This window comes from Clytia hemisphaerica, unplaced genomic scaffold, assembly GCF_902728285.1.
Source record: "Clytia hemisphaerica strain Z4C2 unplaced genomic scaffold, Clytia hemisphaerica genome assembly, whole genome shotgun sequence".
NCBI classification, from domain to species: Eukaryota; Metazoa; Cnidaria; class Hydrozoa; order Leptothecata; family Clytiidae; genus Clytia; species Clytia hemisphaerica.
The window spans coordinates 171,953-198,851 of record NW_027104077.1 but is presented as its reverse complement, the minus strand read 5'-3'; the positions used below and the strand labels follow the sequence as shown (position 1 = coordinate 198,851).

The 26,899-nt window shown below is 35.6% G+C and overlaps 3 protein-coding genes across 3 annotated transcripts; all 3 read right to left on the bottom strand.

The window, feature by feature from the left end:
- Window positions 1–381: 381 nt before the first annotated feature.
- On the bottom strand, window positions 382–26,899 carry LOC136812647 (uncharacterized). The gene is made up of 10 exons (XM_067069174.1): window positions 26,855–26,899; window positions 13,889–14,205; window positions 11,094–11,179; window positions 9,551–9,586; window positions 9,195–9,429; window positions 8,949–9,011; window positions 8,681–8,724; window positions 8,420–8,525; window positions 6,561–6,593; window positions 382–4,981 (listed from the first exon to the last, which is right to left on the bottom strand). The coding sequence occupies exons 1-10, from the start codon at window positions 26,860–26,862 to the stop codon at window positions 4,950–4,952; spliced, it is 960 nt and encodes a 319-aa protein (XP_066925275.1). The 5' UTR covers window positions 26,863–26,899; the 3' UTR covers window positions 382–4,949.
- On the bottom strand, window positions 12,540–13,292 carry LOC136812639 (uncharacterized). Its single transcript, XM_067069167.1, has one exon. The coding sequence runs from the start codon at window positions 13,290–13,292 to the stop codon at window positions 12,546–12,548; it is 747 nt and encodes a 248-aa protein (XP_066925268.1). The 3' UTR covers window positions 12,540–12,545.
- On the bottom strand, window positions 20,330–25,079 carry LOC136812646 (uncharacterized). The gene is made up of 2 exons (XM_067069173.1): window positions 23,920–25,079; window positions 20,330–20,683 (listed from the first exon to the last, which is right to left on the bottom strand). Exons 1-2 carry the CDS (start codon window positions 24,959–24,961, stop codon window positions 20,622–20,624), a joined length of 1,104 nt encoding a protein of 367 aa, XP_066925274.1. The 5' UTR covers window positions 24,962–25,079; the 3' UTR covers window positions 20,330–20,621.

Genomic DNA, 26,899 nt, shown 5'->3' with positions numbered 1-26,899 from the left:
TTTCGAGCCTATACGTTTATTCCCTCCTGTACGTTTATTTATTTTCACCCAATATCACTCAATTCATACTGCAAAAATTTGTTATTTTTTGTTTAAGTAAGATATGTTGAAAGGCCGTTAATTACATTTGAAAGTATTGTGGGAGATTTCGAGTGTTACATGAGTAAATTCGAACGTTTTGCTTATTTAGTACTTGTCATTGATCTATACCTGTACCTGTACTTAAGTCAGTCGTTTCGACCTGGATGTTCTACTTTTGAAAAATTGGTAGATTATTCCCTGTACGTTTATTTTAGCCTGTACGTTTATTAATTCCAATTTTATTCTCTCCCCTGTACGTTTATTTTGGTCTGTACGTTTATTAGGCACCCGAGAGTACAAAGTTTATGAAAGTAAAAAGAGTTCAATCTTCTTTTTCTTGAAAAATGTAAAAATGTAAGAACGTACAAAGTTTATGCAGAGGAATGTAAAGAGATGGAAAAACAGCTTCTTGAAAACAATGGAAAAACGGCTCGTCATATACCAGGTCTCTTGCCCTTAAGGGAGTTTATGTCGAGTAAATAGATTTCTTTTGTTGTCGCTATAAAAAATCTGCATAATTAGCGTGTTGTGACAAAATTCTTTTGTTTCAAGCCTGATTATGCGCACACTTTTAGGGCTTATATTTTGGGTACACCTCTCCTATACGTAAAGGTACCTATATCTTCTTGCTCAGAATTTCCTAGCGATTCTACTGATATAACCGCATCATGACCGCACCATAATATGGAAAGCTAGAGCTCGAGAAAATTATAACTTCATCTTGATTTTACTCGACTTCTGACAGTTTTACAAGAACGAATTTAATATCATTGCGTTAAGAATTTCTTTTGTTATACATTGATAAAAATATTGCTCCTTATTCTTAAAAATTGAACTAGTACATGTTTTTTTTTTTATAAGCATAACGCTTATAAGCATATGGAGGCTCAGATTTGCAAAATTCCTAAGCATAACATGAGCATATATGTCAGCCTAAAATATTTTCCAAGTGGTCATTTTTATCTGTTTTTGTTTCATTTTTATCTGGTTTGGTAGAGGTCAAGTAAAAAATAAGACATTCCACGGTTAGCTACATTCCACTGCTCCCAAAATCTGAACAAATCTTTTACACAATTTCTGAAACTTCATTAAAAAACTTGGCTCGGGTGAATCATAAGCATAATTCTTAAGCATATTATAAGCATAAACTATGCCTGGATGCTTTGAGAACTTAAGCATACACGAGCCTGACCAAGGGGCATACACTTGCTTATAAAAAAAAAAACATGTAATCGGCAAAAAAGGAAAAACGAATTTTTATTTTTATCGTCAAATCATGTAAAAACCGTCCGATTTGTATGGCGAGCCGTCTTTTCTGGACTTTCATTTAATGACCTAATCAACGTTTTTACAATAGAATTTTCAATAGAAGTGATCGTTGAACTTTGGTTTTTCCATCTCTTTACATTCCTCTGGTTTATGAAAGTAAAAATAGTTCAATCTTCTTTATCTTGAAAAATGTAAAAATGTAAGAATGTACAAAGTTTATGAAAGTAAAATAAAAAAAGGCTACTTACTTCTTTTTGGAATGTAAAAATATACAAAGTTTATGAAAATAAAAGATTTGGTTCGGCCACCTGTCGGGTTGGTATTTTACAGACCATAATGTAAACTTGACAAAAGTCATGTATTGACTGATTGACTCGTTCAATTTGACTGAAATTTGTTCCTGGAGTAGGATTTGTCAAATAAAAGAGACACGGAAAAAATGCGTCCAAGTTTTTGGTACTTTGCAGACCGGTCTTTAAAATACACATTGACAACCTGCCAGAACCAATGATACATATTGGCCATCTGAGACAGTGTGCAAACTTTTAATATAGCAACGAGAGCGGTTGGTATTTTATAGACTGGTCCGTAATTTACCCTTATACTTACTTTCCGCATAACCGCTTGTTCGATTTTGCTGAAATTTTGACTGTAAGCTTGTATTATTAATACCTAAAACTTGTTAAAATTTCAAGCCAATAGCATTTTCCAATCACTAGATAGAGTATCCTAGGGCTGATAATTTAGGCAAAACGGGCAATTTTAGGCTGGTCTGTAAAATACACCATAACAACAGGTTACAAAAGAATTGACCCTATGCCAAAAAAACGTGAAGTTGCCTCATAAAATTTGAGCAAATAAAATTAAAGTGAAAAAAAAGGTTAGAGGGGGTCCTTTGTTCAGTATTTTCAAACATATTACAAATTTGAATAATCGAAAGGATCAAATTTCCAATTCACTGCTTAACATTCCAAAAAGAGCGGCATAATCAAAACTAAAAACAATACTGCCAAAAATAAAGTTTTCTGGTTGGCAGGCAAGCTACCCTTCTGTGCTTAAAAAAATTGAAAAACTGTTAAAAATATGCGAAAAAATCGTAGAAAAATTTGTTCCAATTAGGAAACCTTACAAAACGAACAAAAATAAAATAATTCCGAGAGAAAGGAGGATTCTAATGAGGAGGCGTTCTAAGCTAGAAAAAAGATTCATCTTGGCAAGAAACTGTTTTCAGATCAAAAAAATCAAAACCCAACTTGTTGATATTGAAAAACAATTACAAACCTCATACAGGAAGAGTACATAACTGCAGAAAAGAAAGCTTGTGAGGCGATCAAACTAAATCCAAAATATTTCTTTTCTTATGCGAAAAGACATAGTAAGACCAAAGCTAGAATTGGTCCTTTGATAGATAAAACAACAAACAATTATGTGTCTGACAGTAAAAAAATGGCAGACATTCTTCAAAAACAGTACCAATCAGTCTTCAGTACACCACTCGAAAACGCAAAATATAATGATAAAGACAGTGATTTTGTTTTGACTGATATTGATTTTACGAAAGAGGACTTTGTTGAGGAGATTGGAACAATATCCAAAAATGCAGCACCAGGACCTGATGGTTTTTCTGCTCTCTTTCTCAAAAATTGTAGTCAAGAACTAGCAACTCCTTTTTGTTCAATCTGGAGAGAGTGTTTTGATAACGGGGAAACACCACATCTCTTCAAAGACATTCATATCATTCCTATTTACAAAGGTGGGGACCAAGGTGAAGCCCAAAATTATCGGCCAGTGTCACTAACCTCGCACATAATGAAAACCTTTGAAAAGATTGTGCGTAAAAACATTGTTAATTATCTAGAAGAGAATAACATTTTTAATGACTCCCAACATGGCTTTCGACAAGGTAGATCTTGTTTGAGTCAACTTCTTGAACATTATGATACAATACTATCATACCTTGAGAGAGGTATTAATGTCGACAAAATTTATTTGGACTTCAGTAAGGCAGTTGTTCATGCAATTTTGTTACACAAATTGTCACAGCTCGGGATCAAAGGAAAGCTATTGCGATGGATTGAATCGTTTTTGAAAGGCAGAAAACAATCTGTTGTTGTAAATGGTTTCAAATCCGAAAGTGCCCCTGTCATATCAGGAGTACCTCAAGGAACAGTACTTGGGCCAATTTTGTTTCTTCTGATGATTTCTGATATTGATGATAATATCAGGTATTCAATCCTTGCAAGCTTTGCTGACGATACTAGAATGCTTAAAGAAATCCAAGGAATAATTGACACGTTCAAGTTGCAACATGATCTCAACATAGTTTATGATTGGACTGAGAACAATAACATGAAACTAAATAGTTGTAAATTCGAACATTTGAAATACAGTAAAGATACTGAATCAAAAAGTTTATCAACCTATTTCACTAACAACAAAACTGTAATTGAAAACAAAAACTCTGTCAAAGATCTTGGAGTGTGGATGAGTAGTGACTGCTCATTCACTGATCACATCAATAAAATGATAGCAAAAGCTAAGGACATTTCTAGTTGGATTTTGAGAACATTCAACAACAGAAGCAGTGATGTTATGATAACGTTGTGGAAATCCTTAGTTCTCCCTCACCTCGACTACTGTTCTCAGCTTTGGTCACCAAACAGCATCCACCAAATTGAACAGATTGAATCAGTACAAAAGAACTTCTTCAATAAAATCAAAGGCCTTAGTGCTTTCGATTATTGGGAACAATTGAAAATGTTGAAAATGTATTCTCTACAAAGGAGGAGAGAGAGATACAGAATTATTTATATTTGGTCGATACTAGAGGGTATGGTACCAAATTTCAGCCACACCGAAGGAGATGGCACTGTAAAAGGTGGTGTCTCGTCTTCAACTACAAGCCGTCATGGTCGAAAATGCGAACTACGAACAATCGAACGAAGTAGCTTTCGCAAATTTATTTGTGAGAGCTTAGCTGTACAGGGTCCAAAACTCTTCAACAGTATTCCCTCTGACATACGAAATATCACTGGCCGTTCAAAAGATTCCTTCAAGAAACGACTCGATAAATATCTGTGCTCTATACCCGACGAACCTCACACTACGTCGCGACAAACAAGATTGGCTGAATCAAATGCTCTTTTCGATCAAATAATACGTGTTGGGCTCAACGAGCTGGACAGATGAATATCATCAAATCAAACTGAAGTATACTGAAGAAGTAAGTAATTGTTGGGGGCTGGGATAAGCAGGGGGTTGGTACTCTGGGAGGAAATCCATAAAATGGGGGGGGGTGGGTCAATGTTAAGTGATTTTGGTGATTTCACCCCCCCCCAAAAAAAAACAAACATGTAAAAATGTAAAAATGTAAGAATGCCCTGTCTGCCAACGACGAACCTGCTAGTCAAAAGCGTATGAGAAATTCTAAAAAAAAACAGTGCTGCAAATAAGGAATTTCAAGTTGGCCGGTGATTACTCAATCAGAAAGCACTAATAATGAAACCATCAAAATTTCACGGGAAAAAAAACACATATATTAGCTTAAAAATGACCGGTAATTACCGGTAACCGGCCGTTATTTGCAGCACTGAAAAAATCTAAAAATCATCCATCAGTTTGTCAGCAGGACCTAGAAAAGAAAAGATTGAATTTTGATTGAAAACGGTATCGAATTTCTTTTTTGTACAACACTATTTTGCATGGGTATTCAAGGCTCTTACAACAGAAATTCATAAGGATACTTCAAATTGGTATAGAGGTCCGAAATTTGGTGGAGTTATTCCTTAAAGAACCTTTTCAAGGGAGCCACCTCCAAAAATAAATTTTCATTTCTTTACGACGTTAGTATTTTTTCGAAAAAGTTTTGTAACGTTAGACGATTGGTGATTATTTTTCTAACGTCAATTTAGAATATTTTTTTAAGACTTTAAGCTTCAACATCACATTTCCTTTTGTATTTGGCGGGTAATAACGACTAATGGTTTATAGAACGAAAGTCTACGCATGTGCATAGTAAAATCTAAGTAGATATCAAAGTTCCGTAATTCTACAACATGAGTAGATTTTGTATTTTTACATTTGTACAGATTTAGTAGATTTTGATGTGATAATGTGTTGAACTAATCCTGCATTAAGTAATGGAAAACATGTACGTATTATATACCAACAAATGGTACAAATAGTACTACGAACCCATAAGATTTATTTGTTTCATTTTTTACGACTTTGTGAAAGGAAAAATGTTGTTCAGAATTAAAGTTCCTTTTTTGCTGTTGGTATATAATACGTACATGTTTTCCAAAAAAAAAGACTTTTTCGAAAAAATAATGTCGTAATCGAAAAATGAATTTGGGAGTTGTCTCCCTTGAATTTTTTTGCTTCAATGGGAGGATTCCACCAAGTTTCTCTATACCAGCTTTTCCAGGAAAAATTTGAATATGGAAGCTGGAGGATTTAAAAAAACTTTTAGAAATTAACCCTCCGAACATTGTGAGTCTTGACCCCCAAACAGCAGGTCTACCCCCCCCCCCCCCGGTTAAAGGTAACAATTTTTAAAAAATTACACATATTTCGCTCCATTTCAGAAAGGATGACTCTTATTATTCGATTTGAAAAAAGTTTTCTCCATTTTCCTGGAAATTTTTCATTTCAAAGTTTCGGCCCTTTTAAAAAACTTCCATTCTACAATCGTGGTCGTAATATTTGAGAGAAAAGGGAAATTCCTACGAAATCTTATAACCACAAGCGATTTGGAAGCGCTCTAAATTAGGTTGGAAGGGTAGAGTTTTAACTCTGAGTTTTAATGCTAGACTGAAGACTAAAGTTCAAGAAGGGTCCAATAAGGCTCAGAATATAGCCTGGAAGTCTATTAACCCCTCCCGAATTGAAATACTGGAATAGATTTATCAATTAGCCCAACAGTGACTTTCTCGTCCGAACTCAAAATTTAGAAAAACGAGGAAATATAAGCTAAATTCTCAATAGATCGACCATGATTGTACCCCGATCTGAGAACTTAAATTCCAACGCAAAATCAAGAAACCCCTCATCTGTAAAATCTAATCCCCACGAAATCTTAAAATTTCACGGATGAGCTCGACCACGAAATCTAATCCCCGCAGAATTTTATCCCATTCAAGTAATAGTTTTAATCTTGGCCCGAAAAAGGCTCTTCGACACAATATGCTGTCTATGAATGTAACGCATACCTTTAGGTTTTTTGACGCTAGGTGACATTTGATCTAAAACATAATATAAAAGTTTCTAGAATTCGTCTCCGAAGTGATCATAAATTTTTTTTTTTATTTTGAAAGTTTTAAGGAAAAGATTCTACTTCGAAGACAGAAAAATCGACAGGTCGAATTATAATTCTGCTTCACATGTTAGAAACAAAATAAAAGAGTAAACAAATCCTCAAGGAAAATACCGGGTGTTTCATAAAAAAGAGAACAAGTTTGACATTAAGTTATGAAAGAACTAGAAATGCTACCAGCGTAAATTCTTTTTTATTGGAAAGAGTAAAGATTAACTTAAATTTTGAGCTATCATACATTAAATTTGCTCCAAGCGTTCAAAAGATATTAAGAAACAACGAAAAATTTCATTTTAAAAAACACGTCATTTTTGGCAAAAAAGGGGTTTCAAATTATCTCCTCTCTTTCTCTCAATAATAAAAGTTTATGTTGTTTTAAAAGCATTTAAAGTTAGTTTCACCTTTTATTATTTATGCCATTAAAATCTTGTAAGATTATTGGTTGTTTTTTCACCTAATTATCAAATATTCGATTGTTTCGTGAATGTTTATCTTATGAAAACAACCTCTTCTGTACTTGCTATGCCAAGTTTTATAAGGAGAACAAATACCATAATTTACGCATCAACAGCGCCTCAGGATTTTCTTGGAGTTTGTTCGAGTATAATCATCTTGAACTAAGGCGTTTCTGGACCAACACATATTTTCTAAATAGGCCAGCTCCATCAATATCAGGCCGCAATAAAAATAAATAGGAGATTTCAATTTTTTATTATGTTTTTGTGAATTCCAATTTAATACCCCCTTTTTTGCCAAAAATACCGTTTTTTCAAAAATGAAATTTGATATTTGTTCTTTTTTCTCAATAACTTTTGAAAGCCTTGAGCAATTTCAAAGTATAATAGCTCAAATTTAAGTTAACCCTTCTGCTTTCCAATAGAATATAATTTACATTTATAGCTTTTCAACTTTGCTCAAAATTTAACTTCAAACTTGTTCACTTTTTTATGAAACACCCAGTACAATTTCTATCAAAAACAGGAGCTTGTAGAGTATAATAGAATGTCGCATAGTAGAGCGATGATGGTATGATAGGATGATGGTATGATAGAATGATGGTATGATAGGATGATGGTATGATAGAATGATAGAATGATAGTATGATGGAATGATAGAATGATAGAATGATGGTATGATAGAATGATGGTATGATAGAATGATGGTATGATAGAATGATGGTATGGGGGAATGATGGCATGATAGAATGATGATATGATGGTATGATAGAATGATGGTATGATAGAATGATAGAATTATAGAATGATGGTATGATAGTATGATGGTTTGATAGTATGATGGTTTGATAGAATGATGGCATGATAGAATGATGATATGATGGTATGATAGAATGATGGTATGATAGAATGATAGAATGATGGTATGATAGAATGATGGTATGATTGAATGATAGAATGATAGTATGATAGAATGATAGTATGATGGAATGATAGTACGATAGAATGATAGTATGATGGTATGATAGAATGATAGAATGATAGTATGATGGTATGATAGAATGATGGTATGATAGAATGATGGTATGATAGTATGATGGAATGATAGTATGATAGAATGATAGTATGATGGAATGATAGAATGAGTATTATACTACTTACAATATACATAATAAGCATCTAACCATCACATCATTTTTTAGCATCTAAAGTATCTTTGTATACTATACTTATATTAATATATTACAATACACACAAGAAGGATTTATCCATGAAGTCCTTCCCCCAGTTCGCTGCTTACCATCTGGAGATACTGTTGAACTCTCGTTTTCTGTACCATTGATGTAATTGATTATCCAGGGTGTGTCTGGTATCTTTAAAGGTGTGGATAAAAGCTTGTGCAAATCCTAAAACAATAACATATCATTATTAGTTGCATACTTTACTTCTTTCATTTGACTCCTCGGAACCAAAGACTTTCTTTTGAAATTCTAAATGTGGTGCAGATCAAAAATGGTTCTTGTTAAAATAAGAATTGCTTATTAAAAGAGCACACACTTACTGAGCTTTTGATGTATTCCTGGCTGTCAAGACATATTACTTGATCTAAAAGAAAAATTTTGTATGTTTCAGAGTTAGTAATGAAGAATTAAACCAACTTGTCAATAAAGTGCTCAATAACAACAAATAAGCAGAGCGAATTTCAATTTAATTTAAAATATCTTCATCTCATGTTTCAGAATCATCAACTTCGCATGTGCAAGGGTATTCTAAAAGAGCAAAAAGATATAGTATTCTTCAAGGAAAATAAAAAAGATTTTTAACGGTACCTGTTGGTGTGCCATAGTCTTTATTCAACTTTTTCAACCTTTTTCTTTTTCTATCTTCTTTTTCTGAAAAGATGAACAGTGAATAAAGTGAATCACGAATTTCGAGCTTTGTCGCAATAATGCATTCTTGGAAATATTAATTCAGTAGTGTTGTTCAAAGAGTCTTACATACAAAAAAACACAATTATCAAGAAACTTCCACTCCCAAATTACAACATAAACATTGTGTGATATCAAGACGCTTACTTGCACTGTTATTGACATCTTCTTCGAAAGTTTTCGGTTGCAACGACTTGACTCTTTTTACTTTCGCTGGAAGAACACCGTCGTTCTCCACATCAGGGTGACAAGCAGGATACAAAGCCTCGTCCACCTTGCATCTAATGGTCTTGCAAGCATCCACCCAAAGTACTGACACAGTGTGGATATGAGGAAACTTTTTCAATTGAGAAAGAGTCCTTTTTCGACCATCTTTGAAAACCTGATTGGAAAATATGAAAATATTGATACAAGGAGCATAAAATTATTGATGATGTCTAACGAGAATAATGAGAGTCAAGTTCATAATGACACTTTGAACACCAGAATAAAGCAAAACTTACCACATGGGTGATATTGCTGCTGATCCTTTCTGATACCTAAAAACAATTTTTGCACTTTGTTAGCCTAATCACATTCAAATGAAAGATACAAAAAAGAATAAGTTTTTAATAGCTCCCAGACAAATCATAAAATAATCTTATAATACTTGGGTAAAGGCCACATTTTTGGTACACCTGTCCCTTCCGTTACGCTTTTGACTTTTACTGCTCATATCTTGAAAACTAGCATTAAACTTGCAAAACTTCCAATTGATTATTGATCTGGGGTAGGAAGTGCCCTTACAATCAGAGTTTGGCCAGCAATAGGACAGTCTTTCCTCTTACAGACCCTGCAGAAGTCTAAATTTCACATTTTTCTACGAAAAATGCAAAAAAAATAAGATTCAAAATTGTTTTTTCTTCAATTTGATTAAATACTTTTTTCACTGTTGCTCAGGTTTTGCATTTTTCTAAAAAGCATGTTTTGCGACTTTGATCTTGTCCCTTCCGTTACGCAAATTCATTTTCAAGAAAATCTTTGTCAAATAGCTATAGTTTATGTTAAATTCTCACAAGTTACCATTGGGATTACTCCAAATTCAGTTTGCAAACCATTATCCTCTATTTTTGACATGTTTTTTCATTGACAGTCCTTCCCATTGGAAATGTGCCTTGGTTTTGTCCCTTCCGTTACGCAAACATTAAATTGAACAGCATCTCAAGTCTTCGACTTAAAAACTTTTCCATTTGGTTGACTACTACCCTCATTAGACTTCTTACTTTTTTTTTTTTTTTGTTATTTATTTATAATTTATTCTTTAATATATACTGTAGGATATACTGTTAAATTTCACGGACAGAGGTGAATTTATAGGACCTTCACCCCACCGGGGTAGGTCCAAAAACTGAAATGCAAGTCACATTTTCGGTTTCAGGGGTCACCTACAGTGGGTCACCTAAATTTTAGGGATCATCTAAAACTTGGGATGAGGCTTGGATGGCCCAAAACAGCTTCCGTTACGCTTATTCTATACCTAATATTTACAGTTTTTAGGAGTATTTGTAAGTTTATATAGTTAGTTCTGGTTAGTTCTATCATTTTAGGTTAAAAGATCATATTTGACTATTAAAATTCAAACTATCTTTTGAAACAAGTTTTTTCCTAGTAAAGATGTTAATTAAAAATTTGAAAGTTCTCCCTTCCGTTACGCAAATTAGGCTACCCCTCCAACCCGAAAATGTAAATTCATGAAAAACAATTAGGAATTGGTTAAAACACTTTGTAGAAACATTTTAAGAGTAAGTTTAGTCTTATAAGTGTCTCTTTTTTGTAGAAATAACAAGTTTTTAGTTATTGGTTGAAAATGAGAAAAAAATCAACCACAACAACTTCTAGAGTCCTACAGTTCTGCAAAAAGGTAATATAGAGGAGCACATACTTGATTATTATCATAGAGGTATATTCACATCCAAATAAATAGGTTTTAAGCAATTTTGAGGATGAAATTTTTTTAGCGTAACGGGAGGGACAGGTGTACCAAAAATGTGGCCTTTACCCACTTACTGTGGCACCTAGCCTTTCTAGCTCTCTGGAAATAGCTTTGGATCTGTTTTCATTTTCTGCTCTTACATCCACGAAAACAGTTACTCCTAAATATAAAAGGAAATTTATTCATATTAGGTTGATTTAGATTCGACGACGCGAACTTGTAAACAACGCCATTATATCAGGGGAAACCCCAAAAGGACTGGGACGAGACAAATCTCAATGCGTCGAAAAATTCATCTCGCGTACACAACACAAAAAAGGCCTTTTTCACGTTGTCTTCGATCTGACGAGGCGTAAAGAAAATTTGTGAAATTTTTTCAAGAAAAATGAACAAGCAAGCAAAAAAAAGTAAGAATCTTATTTTTAAATTAACTGTAATGTAATATCTTTGTACTTTATAAACAGAATTTCTTACTTCTGTACTATTAAAGCAATATTTTCAAAAAAAATTGGTTTATTTATTAAAAGTTCTTCGAAAGTACAAGTTCAAAAGAATTGAAATCTTGTGTTTTTGTTTATAATTTACTAGCAATTCTGCTTGAAATTAACAAACTTTCCTTCCATATTTTATAGGACTATGCAATGGACAGAGGGAAAGGAAGTCATGTTGATGCGAGAGGTGATTGGTAAAAGCGTACTTGTACACAAGTCTGGAACCCAGGAGAGAAGTAATGGATGGCAGAAAGTTGCTGATACTTTAAACAAATTTGATGGTTTTAATCTTACCGATCGTGCAGTCAGAGATAAAATTACTGGACTAATCAAAAGGTTTAGACCTATAATAAACAGAAACATTCAAGATACTGGTTTGGGTGGTGATGAACCAACTGAACATGAAGTTTTAGTTGAAGAAGTCATAAACATTTCTGATGATACTGCCCAAAAAGCCAAGGAAGCTGTCGCTGAAGCTGGTGAAAAAGAACGAAATGACAGAGATGCAGCCATGGAGGTGAGACGTTTAGCCATGGAACATAGAGCTGAAACTGCTGAAAGAAAGAAGACAGACCAAATGAAAGATAAACCACCAAAACGTTCGAGCTCAGATACTGTAGAATTTTTGAGAGAAAAATTGAAATATGATCAAGAAAATCGTCAAAAGGACAGAGAACTTCAAGATAATCAAACAACCATGCAAAATCAACTTTTGGCAAATTTATTGCAATCAAATCAACAGATGATGGCTCAACAAGCCTTACTTATGCAAGAACTTTTGAAACGACAACAAAAAGACTAAAAATTGGACACTCAGATATTTTTTTTGCTCACATCCATTATGAAGCAGGGTATAGAGATTTTATCTTGTGTTTGTATATAGAAAAAAGAAAAAGTTTTTATTTTTTGTAGATTTTTTATCCTTTTATGTAACTTTCTTCAAACTTTTTTGCACACTGGTTGTTTAAAATATTTTATAAAAAGTAAATTTTACAATGTCAATTACTTTCTGTATGAAAAATTCGACCAAATTGTTTATTGAAAATAGTCTCTGATGCCAGGTGGATCTATTCCAAATGCTTCTGAAATTTGGTTTCCATACAAACAAGTGTGTGCATTTTGAAGGATTGAGCAAACTATATAAACTTTTCCAAATGGACTCATGCCGATTCTTTGCATTTTTTTGAAGTCAATAAATTTGAAATAGTTCGAAACCAATCCAAACAACCACTCCACAGTCACTCTAACTGCACTCATATCTTTGTTGTAAGCTTTTTGATCTACAGTCAAAGCAGCACCTCTATAAGGAGCTTGCAAATGCACACTCAGTGGATATGCAGGGTCACCATATATACAAAGAGGGGTGTTATTGTACCAGGCATGCTGCTGTAGTTGGTTTAGCAATCCCGAATCTGCCAACATGAAGCTATCGTGCCTTCTTCCTTCGTATGGCCCTGCTAAATTAGTACCAATCATTCCGTTTGGCAAAGTTACATTTTGAAATTTCAGGGCATGAACCCTTTTGTGACCATTGTAGACTTGCCTCTGGTGTTGTTTAGGCCTAGCAATCCTTCTTGCAGTTCCATCGACAAAGCCAAAACAGGTTTGCAAAGGAGCTCCTTTCTCGTGAATTGCGTCTGCATACAATTGTAGTTGAGCTGGTGCTAACATGGGTTGGTTCCAATCGTTCAGTCTATGAGCATGCTGGGCATAGATGTGGTCTATCATTGTGTTATAAATTAGACAAGTCTCAGTCATATTTCTACCAAACATAGCAGCCATATCCGAGTAGCAAGTAGGAAAGGCCAATCTTTTTAACATGATACACAAGGCCTCGATATCTTTGCATACAGTCCCTTGAATGCAGGTAACTTTCTATGGTATGTTGAAAACATCCAAGAGGGTATAAAGATCATTTTTCCCAAAACGAAAATCAATAAAACTCTGCTCATCATCAATCATGCCTATGTCAAATCTTTCATATTTCCAATAAGGATAAATGGCTTTTGATTTATTTGCATCATAAAGCAAAACAAACTCTTCTGCGTCAATTACGTCTTCAGCATAGGCTGCAAGAATTTGCTCACGAACAGCTCTCAAACTGCGATTTGTTGCCATTTTGTTTGTTTATATTTTGGCGCGCTTTCGTATTTTTTCTAAATCAAATTTTTCAAAAAGACAACGCAAACTTGCTATGACGTCACGCGTGTTGTATAGCCGTCCGTGTTGTGTAGCCGTCCGCGTTGTCGCATCTAAATCAACCTATTCTAAAATTATTGACAACTTTATTGCAAAGATAACACAACTTTATTGTTTCTCATTCACCTTGAAGAACTTTGTTTTTATCTTAAAGCAAATTCTGAAGATAAACAATATACCTGCCAATGGTTTTTCTGGAGACTTTGGTGATGTTGTTTGGTTGACAATAGCATTCAGGTCTAGATCTTCATCACTCTCGCTATCACTTGTATCAAATGTAATGTTTAAAGCTGGCTCAAAAGTCACTTTATTTGCTGTCTTTGGCTGTGTGGTGCCTGTTTTTAAAATCTTTTTCTGTTCTTGAGTCTTCAAGCATAGTTCGTTAAGGTTTTCAGTGAACGTATTAAATGAATCATTATTTCGACCAACATCCATCCTCAAAACGACAACATACAAAAATATGCCTCGTCTGTGCAACATTAAATTTGTTTCTGAGCTGTAAGAGAGAACAAAATCTATTTTTTCAATATACAATATATATTTACACATATAGAAGAAGTTGTCTTGGAAGTTGTTGGAAACACTCAAATTGGGTATTTTCAGCAAGTCAATATATACCCAAAACATAAAATGTTTAAAAAATGCTTGAGAGACTTGGGTTGGCAACTTGCAGACAAATGGTAGACAGTTGAAACATGAAAGTTTGCAGAAAGATATATCTAATGAAAAAAGAAAAAAATTATTAAACACTTCACCTGAGATACTGTAACTTTGTGTAATGGCGACATACCTTGTCCAATTCGTCATAGCAACTATCTGGTCTTTAAAATGTTTATATAAAAAAAATCACTCTAACTACTTGTAACTACCATGCAGACCAGAGATGCTATGGCGGATTTAGATAAGGTATAATGGCATTCACAAATTTACAGTATGCGAAAAATGATTTCGGACAGCAGAACAACAGATTTAGCGCAAATCACCTGTACGACCATCCAAATCTGATCAAGCTGTCCAAAAGGGCGCAGTAAGCTTTCTGAAAAAATTGTAAAACACAGGAACACTAAACATAAACAGTGCATCACAAAGTGCGATCTTTCAATTGCAAGGAAGCGCACCAAAACACCAGCTTTTTTTTAGGTTTGTCTTGTTTACCCAAACACTGCAGTCTTGCGTAGGCTTAGGGCTCAAGACTAAGACCCCCAATACGAGACATTTGACTGACCGAAAAAAATTTATCATCATCAATTTTGTCAATTGTCAGAATTGTTTACTCCCTGGAAATACGCAACTTTCTGAAGTTTCCCTTTTTTTCGGTTGTGCTTCATTGTAAAAATAACGAAGATGAAAAATTACCATTGATTGCGCGAGTAAAAAGAAGTATTCCGACTACTACAAAAATATGCTTGCGCGCAGCGAATAGAGTATCTCGCAAATTAATATAAGCATAAAACAGATAAATTCCTTTCTTTTTTATTCTTAGGGTGACGTCACCATCGATCATGACTTGACAGTAAGAACAATGGAGAACCAAATTTGGCAATGCATAATTATTACGAACGACCGAGAAAATTTGTGTGACGCAAAAATTGTGCGATAAACGAAGCACTAGAAAAACGCCCACTGAAATTTGAAACTAGGGATTCATTGAATATTGCACTAATGAAGTATCGAACGTTTTGTTTTTTGTATTTATTATAAATTCATAGTTTTTAAATACTATTTTTTGAACATCAAAGGACAATTAAGGTGAATTTAAGATAATTGGGTGGATATTGTGCAGACGGGCGTTTTGCACGTTCCGAGATTGGAAATTAGACGAGACTAAAAGACGGGCGTTTTAGTATGTAATATTAATTCATAATTTTTATTTTTTTATTTTTCGCGAATGCAAAGTGAATTTTTGTATTTTTGAATTAAGGAGATATAATGTAATTCTCAACTTCAGTTGAGCTAGAATCTCAGAATGTTTGTTTGTGAGTTTGTTTGTCCACAAACTTTGGGGCAGCATAGAGAGCGGAATAATTGGTTTTAAACATTTAGAAGCTTTACCCAGAATTTTGACGTTCGATTGAGATTCGATTGCGTTCGACAATCGAATTTCAATCGGTCGATTGCGTTCGATTGAGATCATCTGGGTAAGAGTGTGAAGTATTTGGGTGTTCACCTTGACAATCATCTAAACTGGAAGGTTCATACTTCTTTCGTTGCTGCTACATTGAGAAGGGCAAACGGGGCAATATCCAAACTTCGTCACTATGTTCCAATTCACATCTTTCTAAACATTTATCATGCAATTTTTGCCTCTCATGTTCGCTATGCTAGTCAACTCTGGGGACTGTGTGACAATACTGTCACACATAGAATTCTTACTCTTCAAAACACTGCACTAAGACTCATGACCTTTAGTGAGCCAAGAACTTCTGCCACTCCCCTGTTTGCTGAGCTTAAATTACTCAAATTCTTTGATCAGGTGAAAGTAATGAATATCTTATTTATTCAAAAATACCTCCAGGGTAATCTTCCATCACACCAAAATTATTGGGAAAGTCTAAAGAAGCTTAGAATATACTCACTTCAAAGAAGGAGAGAACGCTACAGGATCATATACACCTGGAAAATATTGGAAAATCTTGTGCCAAATATCAATGATTGCTTCAAATCTAAAGAACATCCAAGATTAGGACGAATGTGTTTTAGCAAATATGCCCGTCCAAACAATTCAAAATTACGCGACAGTACCCTGACTATACAAGGCAGAGGCGGTGCGACACCCCTGCATAACATGCGCCTGCATGGTAAGCTAACCATAGAGTGATTTGTCGCAAATAAAAAACGGGGGTGGAAGATGTATTCGGTGCCTTATTGAATTTTTTTACTGTAGATAGAGCCTTAAGTACTATGCTCCGTCTATGTTATTATCCGGAGTCAAACTTTACGGGATTTAATCATCATTTCTTAGGGTCTTGAGATTTATTTTACTGACTTAAAGTTTTTGCCGAAAATAATGAAACCGTAGGAGACGTCGTGTTAGCGGGTCCGTGAATTCCAGTCTTTGTTTTTAATTTTGTGGTGCTAAGAGTTTGCATACCATGCAACATGCAAACTTTTGCAAAAGTGAGCTCATCGAGGTCGATTTGCATGTTTCCCGGGATTTTTGAAGAAATTAGCCACTAAAGATCTAAAAGCAAGACTCGAAAAATAGGCTTGTTCTGTTTCACAACATTTTCAGTTTTAGTCAGTCCTGATTTTAGATTTTTATGTCATAAGAAACTTGTGGGTTCGACCGGTTGCTTTGGCCTGTTTTTTGCGAACAAGCATAAACAAGCAAAATAAAGTCACAGAGAAGATATGCTGGATTTTTTATTTGGAATTCTATCAGCTTCAAGAAAAATGCTATGGAGAAATAGAACAGTAAATAATCGAAACCCCAACAACAACAACCAGGACGTTGTTGACCATCAGGAGATTTCTTTTGATAGTTGCTCACTTGGCTTTGTTTTGGTTTTGGCTTATAAAATCAATACAACCTACTAAGGGACTGATAGCTCGATATTAACAGGATATACATGAAGGGTGCAAACACATCAAAGGTCATGCCAAAAAACAAGGATGTGGTTGCAGAAAACAATATTTATGTGCTGGCTTGAAAATTAATGCCAATGGATTCTTTGTTTTTGTAGAACTGAATTCTGAAATTCATAAAAAATTACATATACAAACAATGTGATCCTCAAGATTATCGCAGTCAATCACAGTCTGAATGTTCCACATCATCTAGCATACTGACTGCTTAGAAACTTGACTCTGTTCTGGTTGACGTAGCTAGTTTTAAATTTGGATGTGTGTATTAATTATATTCATTTGCGTAATCATAGAACTTTGCATATAATTCAGGAGGCAGCGAGATTGAGCCTTTGGACTGATCAAATTACAACATGGGATTTACAGTCAAATGACAAACTCTTGGAATTCAAGATTGCAAAATAAATTTCAAAACAGATACAATATTTTTTTGTATCAACAAGAATTTCTATTTGGTGGGAATTTGTAATATATTTGTAGGTATATATAATGTAATAAAATGTAATTCATGGAAAAGATTTTATAATTTCAAATATCAAAACAACAATAATTTGATAGAAGCTCTTCCTCACTCTATACACACACTTTTCTTGTTATACACAGTACAGCTATAGATAAAACTCTCAAAAAATTATGGCTTTGTTTTGCTCTTTTGCTGTTTGCTTTTCATTAAATATTTATATGGTTTCTGTTTTATTTTTTTATTATTATACAAAGAAAGAATGATTTTGTTTAATTACTTCATACTAGCTATAAGAATTTTGTCATGATAACGAAAGCCTTAAGTAGCAAAATAATAATGTATTTTATCTATTACTTTTTTATAAGAACATTTCGAGGTTTACAAAAATTAAAAGATTAGGAGAGGCCAAACCCCAATGAAAATTAATGGTTTTTGTGAGAAAAAAAAATCACTTTCCATACTAATTCCGACTAAAATTTTGATGTAAACCTGATAAAAGGTTGCCGTTTTAGCCAATCTAGAAGAGCCTATTTTCAAAAATTTTATAGACTCTATAGAGCAAATTTAGTTTTTGCATGGTACCCTCCAAATCCTAGATCCGCCCCTGCAAGGAGCAAAACTTTTCAATGCAATGCCAAAGAGCATTAGAAACTTGAAAAATTTAACTGTTGACAAATTCAAAAATGCACTTGACAAACACTTGCAAAAAATTCCCGATGAACCCCAAATCCGTGGTTATACAGGGTGCACGAGAGTTGACTCAAACTCAATTTTAGACATGAAATTTCTCTGCTGATCCATTTCTTCCTTCAGGAATTATGGATTGAATGAAGATTGTGGTGTGGATCAAAAGATTCTTGCCAGAGCGGTACGCTCAAACACATCCAAAAGTAAGTAGTATCCATCTGATGCCCTATCAACACTTAATTTTGATGAAATTGATCACAAAACTGGCACCAGGGGCAAAGCTATTAAACTACCAAAACTTTCAACGGTCAAAACCACAAATTTTGGACTTTGTCTTTCGTCAAAACAATGGAATGAGTTACTAATAAATCATCCTGACACTGATTTTCACAACCTTGATACTGATGAACTAAAATCTTTAGCTACAAAATTCTATTTAGACAAATACAAAGCTGAAGACGAATAATCTTTGTATTTGTGTGTGTGTGTGTGTGTGTGTGTGTGTGTGTGTGTGTCACAGGAAAAAATTTTCGATTTCCAAGGTTGGAAATTTCAAGTTTTCTTAGTTGGAAAAAAGATAAAATCCAATGGAAAATCCAACCTGAAAATGTGGGACATTCTCCAAGGTTGAAAATTTTGCATTTTCCATGGCTAGGAATTTTCGTAAATCCAGGTTGAAAAAAGCCAAAATCCAAATTTAACAAGGTTGGAATTTTTTTAAATTCACGTTGAAAAAAGCCAAAATCCAAATTTAACAAGGTTGGAATTTTCGTAAATCCAGGTTGAAAAAAGCCAAAATCCAAATTTAACAAGGTTGGAATTTTTTAAAATTCACGTTGAAAAAAGCCAAAATCCAAAAAGTGATGGCAGAGATGTGGAAAAGAGATCTTAAACAAGGTTGTTGTTTTTGTGAACAGTCACTCGCTAGCTTAGGCTCGATAGCTCCCGGTCAATCTCCCGTTATTGTTCGCACAGATACGTGGTTGATCTTAGATCACTCACACAGCTCAGCAGGGCGCTATTTGAAACTATGACACAAGTACCCTGTGCTTCACTGTGCGAACTCACTGCGATTGACCGAGGCCGCTCCGAAGAGACGCCTCACCTGACGGAAACTTACAGCTTGACTGCTCACATTATAGCCTAATATCTAGGTTAGCTATATATCAAAACAGTTTTGAGCGAAAAATCGCTTGTGGTTTTCCCAAGGACATGCGCAGAAAATGATTAGAAAAACGTAATTTCCACATGGATTTTTAACGTTTTCCAAACTGTTTGGAAAAACACAAATTTCCAACCCAAAAAGTCTAGTTTTCCAATTGAAAGAGTTTTAATTTCACAAAAATGTATTTTCCACATGGATTTTTAACGTTTTCCAAACTGTTTGGAAAAACACAAATTTCCAACCCAAAAAGTCTAGTTTTCCAATCGAAAGAGTTTCAATTTCACAAAAATGTATTTTCCACATGGATTTTTAACGTTTTCCAAACTGTTTGGAGAAACACAAATTTCCAACCCAAAAAGTCTAGTTTTCCAATCGAAAGAGTTTCAATTTCACAAAAATGTAATTTCCACCTGGATTTTTAACGTTTTCCAAACTGTTTGGAGAAACAGAAGTTTCCAACCCAAAAAGTCTAGTTTTCCAAGAAAGGGTCTCAATCTTAGAAAAATGTAATTTCCACATGGATTTTTAACGATTTCCAAACTGTTTGGGAAAACACAAATTTCCGACCCAAAAAGTCTAGTTTTTCAACTTGAGGTATCAAATTTACTAAAATATGTATTTTCACATCGATTTTTGACCTTTTTTTCAATTCCCAAACTGTTTGGAAAATTAAAACTTCCCACCCAAAAAGTCATGTTTTCCAACCAGCCTTGGAAAATTTGAAAATTTTCCTAGGCCGAAGGCCGTAATGGGAAATTTGAATTTTATGAGCTTAAAATCAGACGAATTCATTATGCCGAGCGGACGCAGTCTAGAGTGAGTGGAACGAAGGCTAAGAAAAAGCATCGTAGATGCGTCCTATAAGTGATGCAAATGGAGTATAATAAGTAAATGTCAATTTTGTAAACGCCACCTGTGGCGTAGATTGTTTTCTTTTTTCGAAATATAAACATGAAGTAAACTATGATATGAACATCAGTAAAATCCTAAGTAAATAAATGTAAATAAAATGTTATTTTCCTCTTCTTCCTCTACCTCTGTAGTAACCTCGTCTTGGTGGTCCGTTCAGGTTGCCTAAACGAGAAAGTATTTTTGAGTTTTGTCGCATTGAACTTGTTTAACACTGTAAAGTAGGGAGGTGGGATGGGAATGAATTCGTCTGATTTTAAGCTCATAAAATTCAAATTTCCCATTACGGCCTTCGGCCTAGGAAAATTTTCAAATTTTATATCGCTTAAAATCAGACGAATTCATTATGCCGAGCGGACGCAGTCTAGAGTGAGTGTTCACTTAGGCTTGCGGAACGCCGGCTAAGTCCTTGTTTAAAGCTTCATTGTCCTTTAGGAGCAAGTTTTGGTACTTTTCTGCTGTACTAAAGTTCTTGTTGTAGAATTTCTGCCATACTGACGTGTTAGACCAATTACCCATTTTTAGAATGTCTGTTATGTTTGCTCCCTTTTGGTGTGCTTTGGAGGTTGAGGCTGATCTCTTAGAATGGGCTTGGAAAATGGCAGTGTCTATGCCTGCCATCTTTAGCATTTCTTTGACCCATCTGGCTGTCGTGTCTTTCCCAATGGGCTTGTGTGGTTCAACATAACTTAAGAACAACTTCGATGTTTTATGTCTGTCTCTGAATCTTTTTGTGAGTTCGATATAACTTGTTAAAGTATTGTAAGGGCATAGTTTAATATTCCCTTCAAATTTCCTGAACTCAATGGGTTCTGCTTTCTTCCCTTGTTTGAAGTGTTTTGGAGGTTTGTTTAAGTGGAAAATAATAGTGGAGTCCGACCTTCCCATTAGCTTTATGTCCAAGTTTGTTAGCTCGGAGCCCCTGTTAGGTACTAGTATTCCTAAAAGTGTTATTGTTTTTAGTGTGAGGTCTTTCAATTGTAGTGACTCATTATCTGACCACTCCCTTATATAATTGAGCACAGTGTCGATATCCCATATTTCAGTGTATTTGGGGAGCTGGGGTCTTTGTCTTGAGACTCCTTTTAATAGAGAGGTGACCATGGGGTGTTGTCCTGCAGGCAAGCCCTCAACTAGTTGGTGATAGAACGAGATGGCTGACCTATGTACATTTATGGTGCTATACTCTTTCCCTTCTTCAAATAGGGTACCTAAGTAATTGGCCACTTTCTCTATAGGGGCTGAAATGGGATCAGTTTCCTCCCTATCACACCAGCTGCTGAAGCTTTTCCAGGCTGACAGGTAATGTCTTCTAGTTCCCTCTGCCTTGGACTGTTGGATAAGGGAAGAAGCTGCTTGTGATAGTTTGCCTGAAAGCTTTTGTTTCCCGAGATTTCCCATACCGCTAGGTGGAGGGTTTGGTTCAGTATTAGAGGGTGGGTCTCCCCTGATGGATGTGTTAGAGTGTCTTCCCTCATTACTATCTTTCTTGGGTTTGATATTAGCATTCCCAATAAGACTGGGTACCAAGTTTGAGTCGTCCAAATTGGGGCCACTAGGATCACTGTTGCTTTGGATCTCCTTACTTTTTCCAGACACCTCCCTATTAGAGAGAATGGGGGAAAAGCATACACTAGGTTTTGGTCCCAGGGTTGGTTCAGTGCATCTACTGCTAGACAGTGTGGTTTCCAACTGTAGTAAGTCTGTAGTTGGTGAGAGGTTCTTGAGGCAAAAAGATCGATTTCTGGGGGTCCCCACACATTCATTATGTGTTTGAACGTTTGCCTTGCTAGTTTCCAGTCCCCCCAGTCTTTTGCATTCCTGGACTCGAAGTCGGCCTCCTTGTTTAGGGTCGATGGAATATATTCTGCAGTGAGGCTGATGTTCTTTTGGTTCAAAAATGACCAGATCTCTTTTGACAGGCTTATTAGGGTAGAGTTTGTCGGCCGACCCATTTTCACAATATGTGCCAGGGCTACTTGGTTGTCTATCAGTAGATGTACTGACCTTAGGTGATTCCCCTTTATAAAGGTTTTCAGTGCTATCAGGGCTGCTTTCATTTCTAGGATATTTATGTGTTCCCTTTTCTCTGACTCTGTCCATAGCCCTCCTGTGGAGCTTTGACCACAATGAGCTCCCCATCCCCCCATTTTTCCCTTTGCCGCATCTGAGCTTATAATTAAATCTGGGGGACGAATGTTTATGTCCTTGCCGTTTCCTGAGGAGAAGTTTCCTATCCACCACTTTAATTCTTCCTTTGCAGGGTTGTCTAGTTTCATCATTGAGCCGTAGTGTTGTTTGTTTTTCGCTAGCTGTTTGTTCATGCATTTCTGCAAGAGTCTTATCTGAAGAGGAGCTAGAGTAAAGGCTGGAGCTATTGCCATTAGATTCCCTATTAGGCTTGCAAGTTTCCTTATAGGGAAGCTCTTCAGATTTAGCATTTGGACACAAAGTTTTTTCAATTTTAGCATTTTCTCCTGAGGGACTTTGAATATCATGCTGGAGCTGTCTATCAGTACCCCCAGGTATTCCATTTGTTGACATGGTGTCAGTACAGACTTCTCTGTGTTGATTGTGAATCCTAGGTTCTCCAATAAGAAGATCGCTGTGTCTCTGGAGAAGATGGCCTCCTCCTTTGACCTTGCTACAATCAGGATGTCGTCTATGTAGATTATCAGTTTTATCTGTAATCTTCTCAATAGAGAAATGGGCACCTTGAGAAGTTTCGTGAATATTTTGGGAGCTGGCCCTAGTCCAAACATTAGGCATTGAAACTCGTATAGGTTTCCCTCCCAGCTGAATCTCACATACTTCATCGACTGTGGGTGTATTGGGACAGAAAAATATGCATCTTTCAGATCCACTTTGACCATGAAGTCCCCCTTCTGAAGAATGTTCTTTACATCCCTTAGGGTCTCCATCTTGAATTTTTGGTATGGGATATGAGAGTTGAGTTCCCTCAAGTTTATCACAGGTCTGAATTTCCCTGGTTCTTTTTTCTCTTTCAAAAACAGAGTGGACAGGACCTGGCCTTGCTTGTAAAGAACTCTCTTTACAGCCCCTTTTTCCAGTAAAGTTCTTATCTCTGCCCGTATTAGAGCTTTCATGTTTGAGTCGAAATTTATTTGCCTTGGTGGTGTCTTTTGAATTGGTTTTCCCATTACTGGGATTGACAAGCCTGAGATGGTCTCCAGGATGCATGGGTCTTGGGTTATTTTGGCCCAATTCTTTTGAAATAATTTTGTTTTGCCAGCAATCAATGTTGACTGGGGTACTATTATCTCTTCTAGGAGATTTTCTATCCCTGGGTGTATTTTCCCAGGGTAGTGTGTTTGAAACTCTAATTGAGCATTTGCTTGACTGGAAAGGGGGGCTGTCAAGTTTGGTAGGTTTTCTCTTACCTCTCCATTTCTTGTTGGATGGATGTCTGTTGTTTGAGCCTTGTCCTTCAGCAGGGGGGTGTTGACGCTCTTCTCCACGGCTCGTCTGGGAAGAGCCCCATGAAAAGGGTTTCCTCTTTTGGTCCTGCAGTCGTCTGGAAAATAGGTATTGTTTAAGATAAGTGTAGCCTGCTGCTTTGGATTGTTTTGTTAGAGTTTTCCACATTTTCTCTCCAAATAGTTTACCATCACTGTTTTCTAGGTCATCAACTAATGTTTCTCGTAACCAGCTGCTTACTTCACTTTCTTTGATGCCTAGGGCAGTCAACGCATTCTTACGTCTGAAGAAGTTGGTAGCATTTATTGCTTGGCCAACCAATAAGATAGCTTGTTGGAATCGTTTAGCTATTTCTTCGAGGTCGATTTTTTCGCAGTCTTCGCCAGTGCGTGTTTCTTCAATATTCTGCCAGATTGAGGCAAGTGGAGCAAGAATGTCTCGTATCTTGGATGATATCCGAGAAATAGATTTGTCTACGGCTAGGGTTTTAGTTCCCATGTAGCCTTTCTCTTTCAGAAGGGTGTCAGTTAAAGTGTCCATTTTTAATGTATTCGACACATTAGAGGGAACTGGTATTTCTTCCAGCACCATTGAAGAGATATCTTTATCTGATATATACTTTGTGATGTGACCGTTCAAATATTGGGCTAGTCTTTGTTCTAGCATCCAGTCACTACCATCCTCTTTCATTTGAAATAAGAGAGGTTGTTCACGTTCTGGTGACTTTGTAGGGGATTTACTTCTCCTTCTACGTTTGTTCTTGGATTTTTTCTTCCTTTTTCGACGTCTTCTTTCTTCTGATGATGACGAACTTGTGCTGTTTGTATCCGACGAGGAACTCTCTGAAGATGAACTGGAAGGAGATCTTTGTCTCTTTTTGTGTTTACTGTAAGTTCTTCTTCCTTCCTCTTGAACTTTGGGATCGGTTTCTGCTACGATGCCCTTGATATTACTCGATTCAGTTGCATCACTATTCACTTTCGGTGCAGCGGATTTATCCGCCATTGTTCTTTGAGCAGCGAAAGTGAAAGAAGGACTTAGCCGGCGTTCCGCAAGCCTAAGTGAACACTCACTCTAGACTGCGTCCGCTCGGCATAATGAATTCGTCTGATTTTAAGCGATATAAAATTGTCATTTCTATATGGGTTTTTTTCACTTGATTTTTCAAGAGTATTGGTTTATTCTACAAAACCTATGGGTAATTTACGTTTTCCAAATCAGCTTAAGGTAATCGCTCAAATTACCAACCTTCAATTATAAAACCAAAATTTCCAACCCAAAAATATTGAATTTCCAACCTTGGAAATCGAAATTTTTTTCCTGTGTGTGTGTGTGTGTGTGTGTGTGTGCGTGAACTTAGTGTGTTTTCCCAGAGTGGGAGGGGGTGGGTGGTGTAACAGGAAGAACTTTATAAATAAAACAACTCAAAGAAATTGTCATAAAATAAAAGTAAAAATATTTCTTATATTCATTATTTTGTTGTCACTATTAATATTATGATACCTTAAGTGGATAAATTTTGGCGTGGATTTAATTTGGCGATTGGCCAAAATACGATTTTTGGCGATTGGCCAAAATACGATTTTTGGCGGGGATTTAATTTTTGGCACACAGCTTTGTAATGAGAAAACAAAGAAAACTAATGAAAAATTTTTTTGAATTTTTTTTCCAGGGGGTCTGGAACCTAAAATTTGTAAATTTTTGGATTCTGAAGGAGTGAAACATTTTTTAATGAAAATTTTTCATTAGTTTTCTGACAAATGGTGAAAGAAACCTTCCCTGAAAATTTCATGAAGCTAGCACTTTCCAATCCTGAGAAATATCTGTCAAGGCGTTAGTAAACCCCCCGAAACGCGTTTCCGGGAAAAGGGCAAAAAAGTAAAGAAAACGTAATATCTTATGACAATGCGAAATCAACCTTTCTCTGAAAAGTGCATAACGATATTACCTGAGTTGACAGTCGGGTGTTTAAGATAAAAGCTGCAATTATTGCTCTTTTTGGAAATTATTGCCGAAAACGGCAATTTTTTTAACGATGAAATGCTGAATCAGCAGAAAAATAAAAAAAGTAAATAAATGAAAATTGCTGTTTTCGGCAATTATTGCCGTTTTTGCAAATAAAAGTTGACTTTATTATTGAACACGTGGTATTTGACACCCTCGCGATAAGAAGGCCCACTGTGCCTCGTTTAGTTTTGTTTTCAACTGGTTTTTGTTGGAAATGCAGGTAGCAAAATCAAGTCATATGTAAACAAATTTACAACGGGGGTTTTGTTATCTCTTTCTGGCTGTGTTTCGGCATCGATGCAGGATCTTTTAACATATTATTTTAGAACTTTTCATGTTATTGAGCCACGAAAAATTGAAAAAATCACTTTTAAAAATCCGAAAAACCTTTTTCTCGATGGAATTTTACTATTTTCAAACACCTCTGACATCTTTGCCCTTATAAGGACAACACATTTTGCTGATTCAGCATTTCATCGTTAAAAAAATTGCCGTTTTCGGCAATAATTTCCGAAAAGAGCAATAATTGCAGTTTTCATCTTATAAAACACCCGACTGGTTGACTATATCATATCAAGGTTGTTTTGGCAGTGGTCAGAAATTAGGTGAAGATTATGAGCAACATCAATAAGTTTAGGGTTTATGGCACCAGGGGGGAAGGTTTGGATTTGAGATTAAAGGGAAGAGCCCCAAGGAGACATTTGGGGCAGTACCAGTCGTTAGGACTGGTAGATAAAAATTGAAATTCAGCAAGAGTAGTTAAGCCTGAGCATTTTTTAGGTGAGTCCAAAGTTTGCAGGAGTCACAGAATATAGTATAGAGTTGCCTTCTTCTTTGACTGTCTTAGAACATACTGAGCATGGGAATAGTGTAGGCATAAAGTAAACTTACTTTATCATGGTGAGTCACAAACAAGACAAAAGTAAAACACAAGAT

Excerpts from the sequence above, each read along its gene's own strand:
- LOC136812647 (XM_067069174.1), bottom strand. Across the intron at positions 9,012-9,194 it reads AGATGTCAATAACAGTGCAA|AAAAAGAAGATAGAAAAAGA; the intron begins GTAAGCGTCTTG and ends TCATCTTTTCAG. Across the intron at positions 4,982-6,560 it reads TAGCGTCAAAAAACCTAAAG|GTCCTGCTGACAAACTGATG; the intron begins GTATGCGTTACA and ends TTTCTTTTCTAG.
- LOC136812639 (XM_067069167.1), bottom strand. The coding sequence starts at position 13,292 with ATGGCTGCTATGTTTGGTAGAAATATGACTGAGACTTGTCTAATTTAT.
- LOC136812646 (XM_067069173.1), bottom strand. The coding sequence starts at position 24,961 with ATGGCGGATAAATCCGCTGCACCGAAAGTGAATAGTGATGCAACTGAA. Across the intron at positions 20,684-23,919 it reads ATCCAACAAGAAATGGAGAG|GCAACCTGAACGGACCACCA; the intron begins GTAAGAGAAAAC and ends TTTCTCGTTTAG.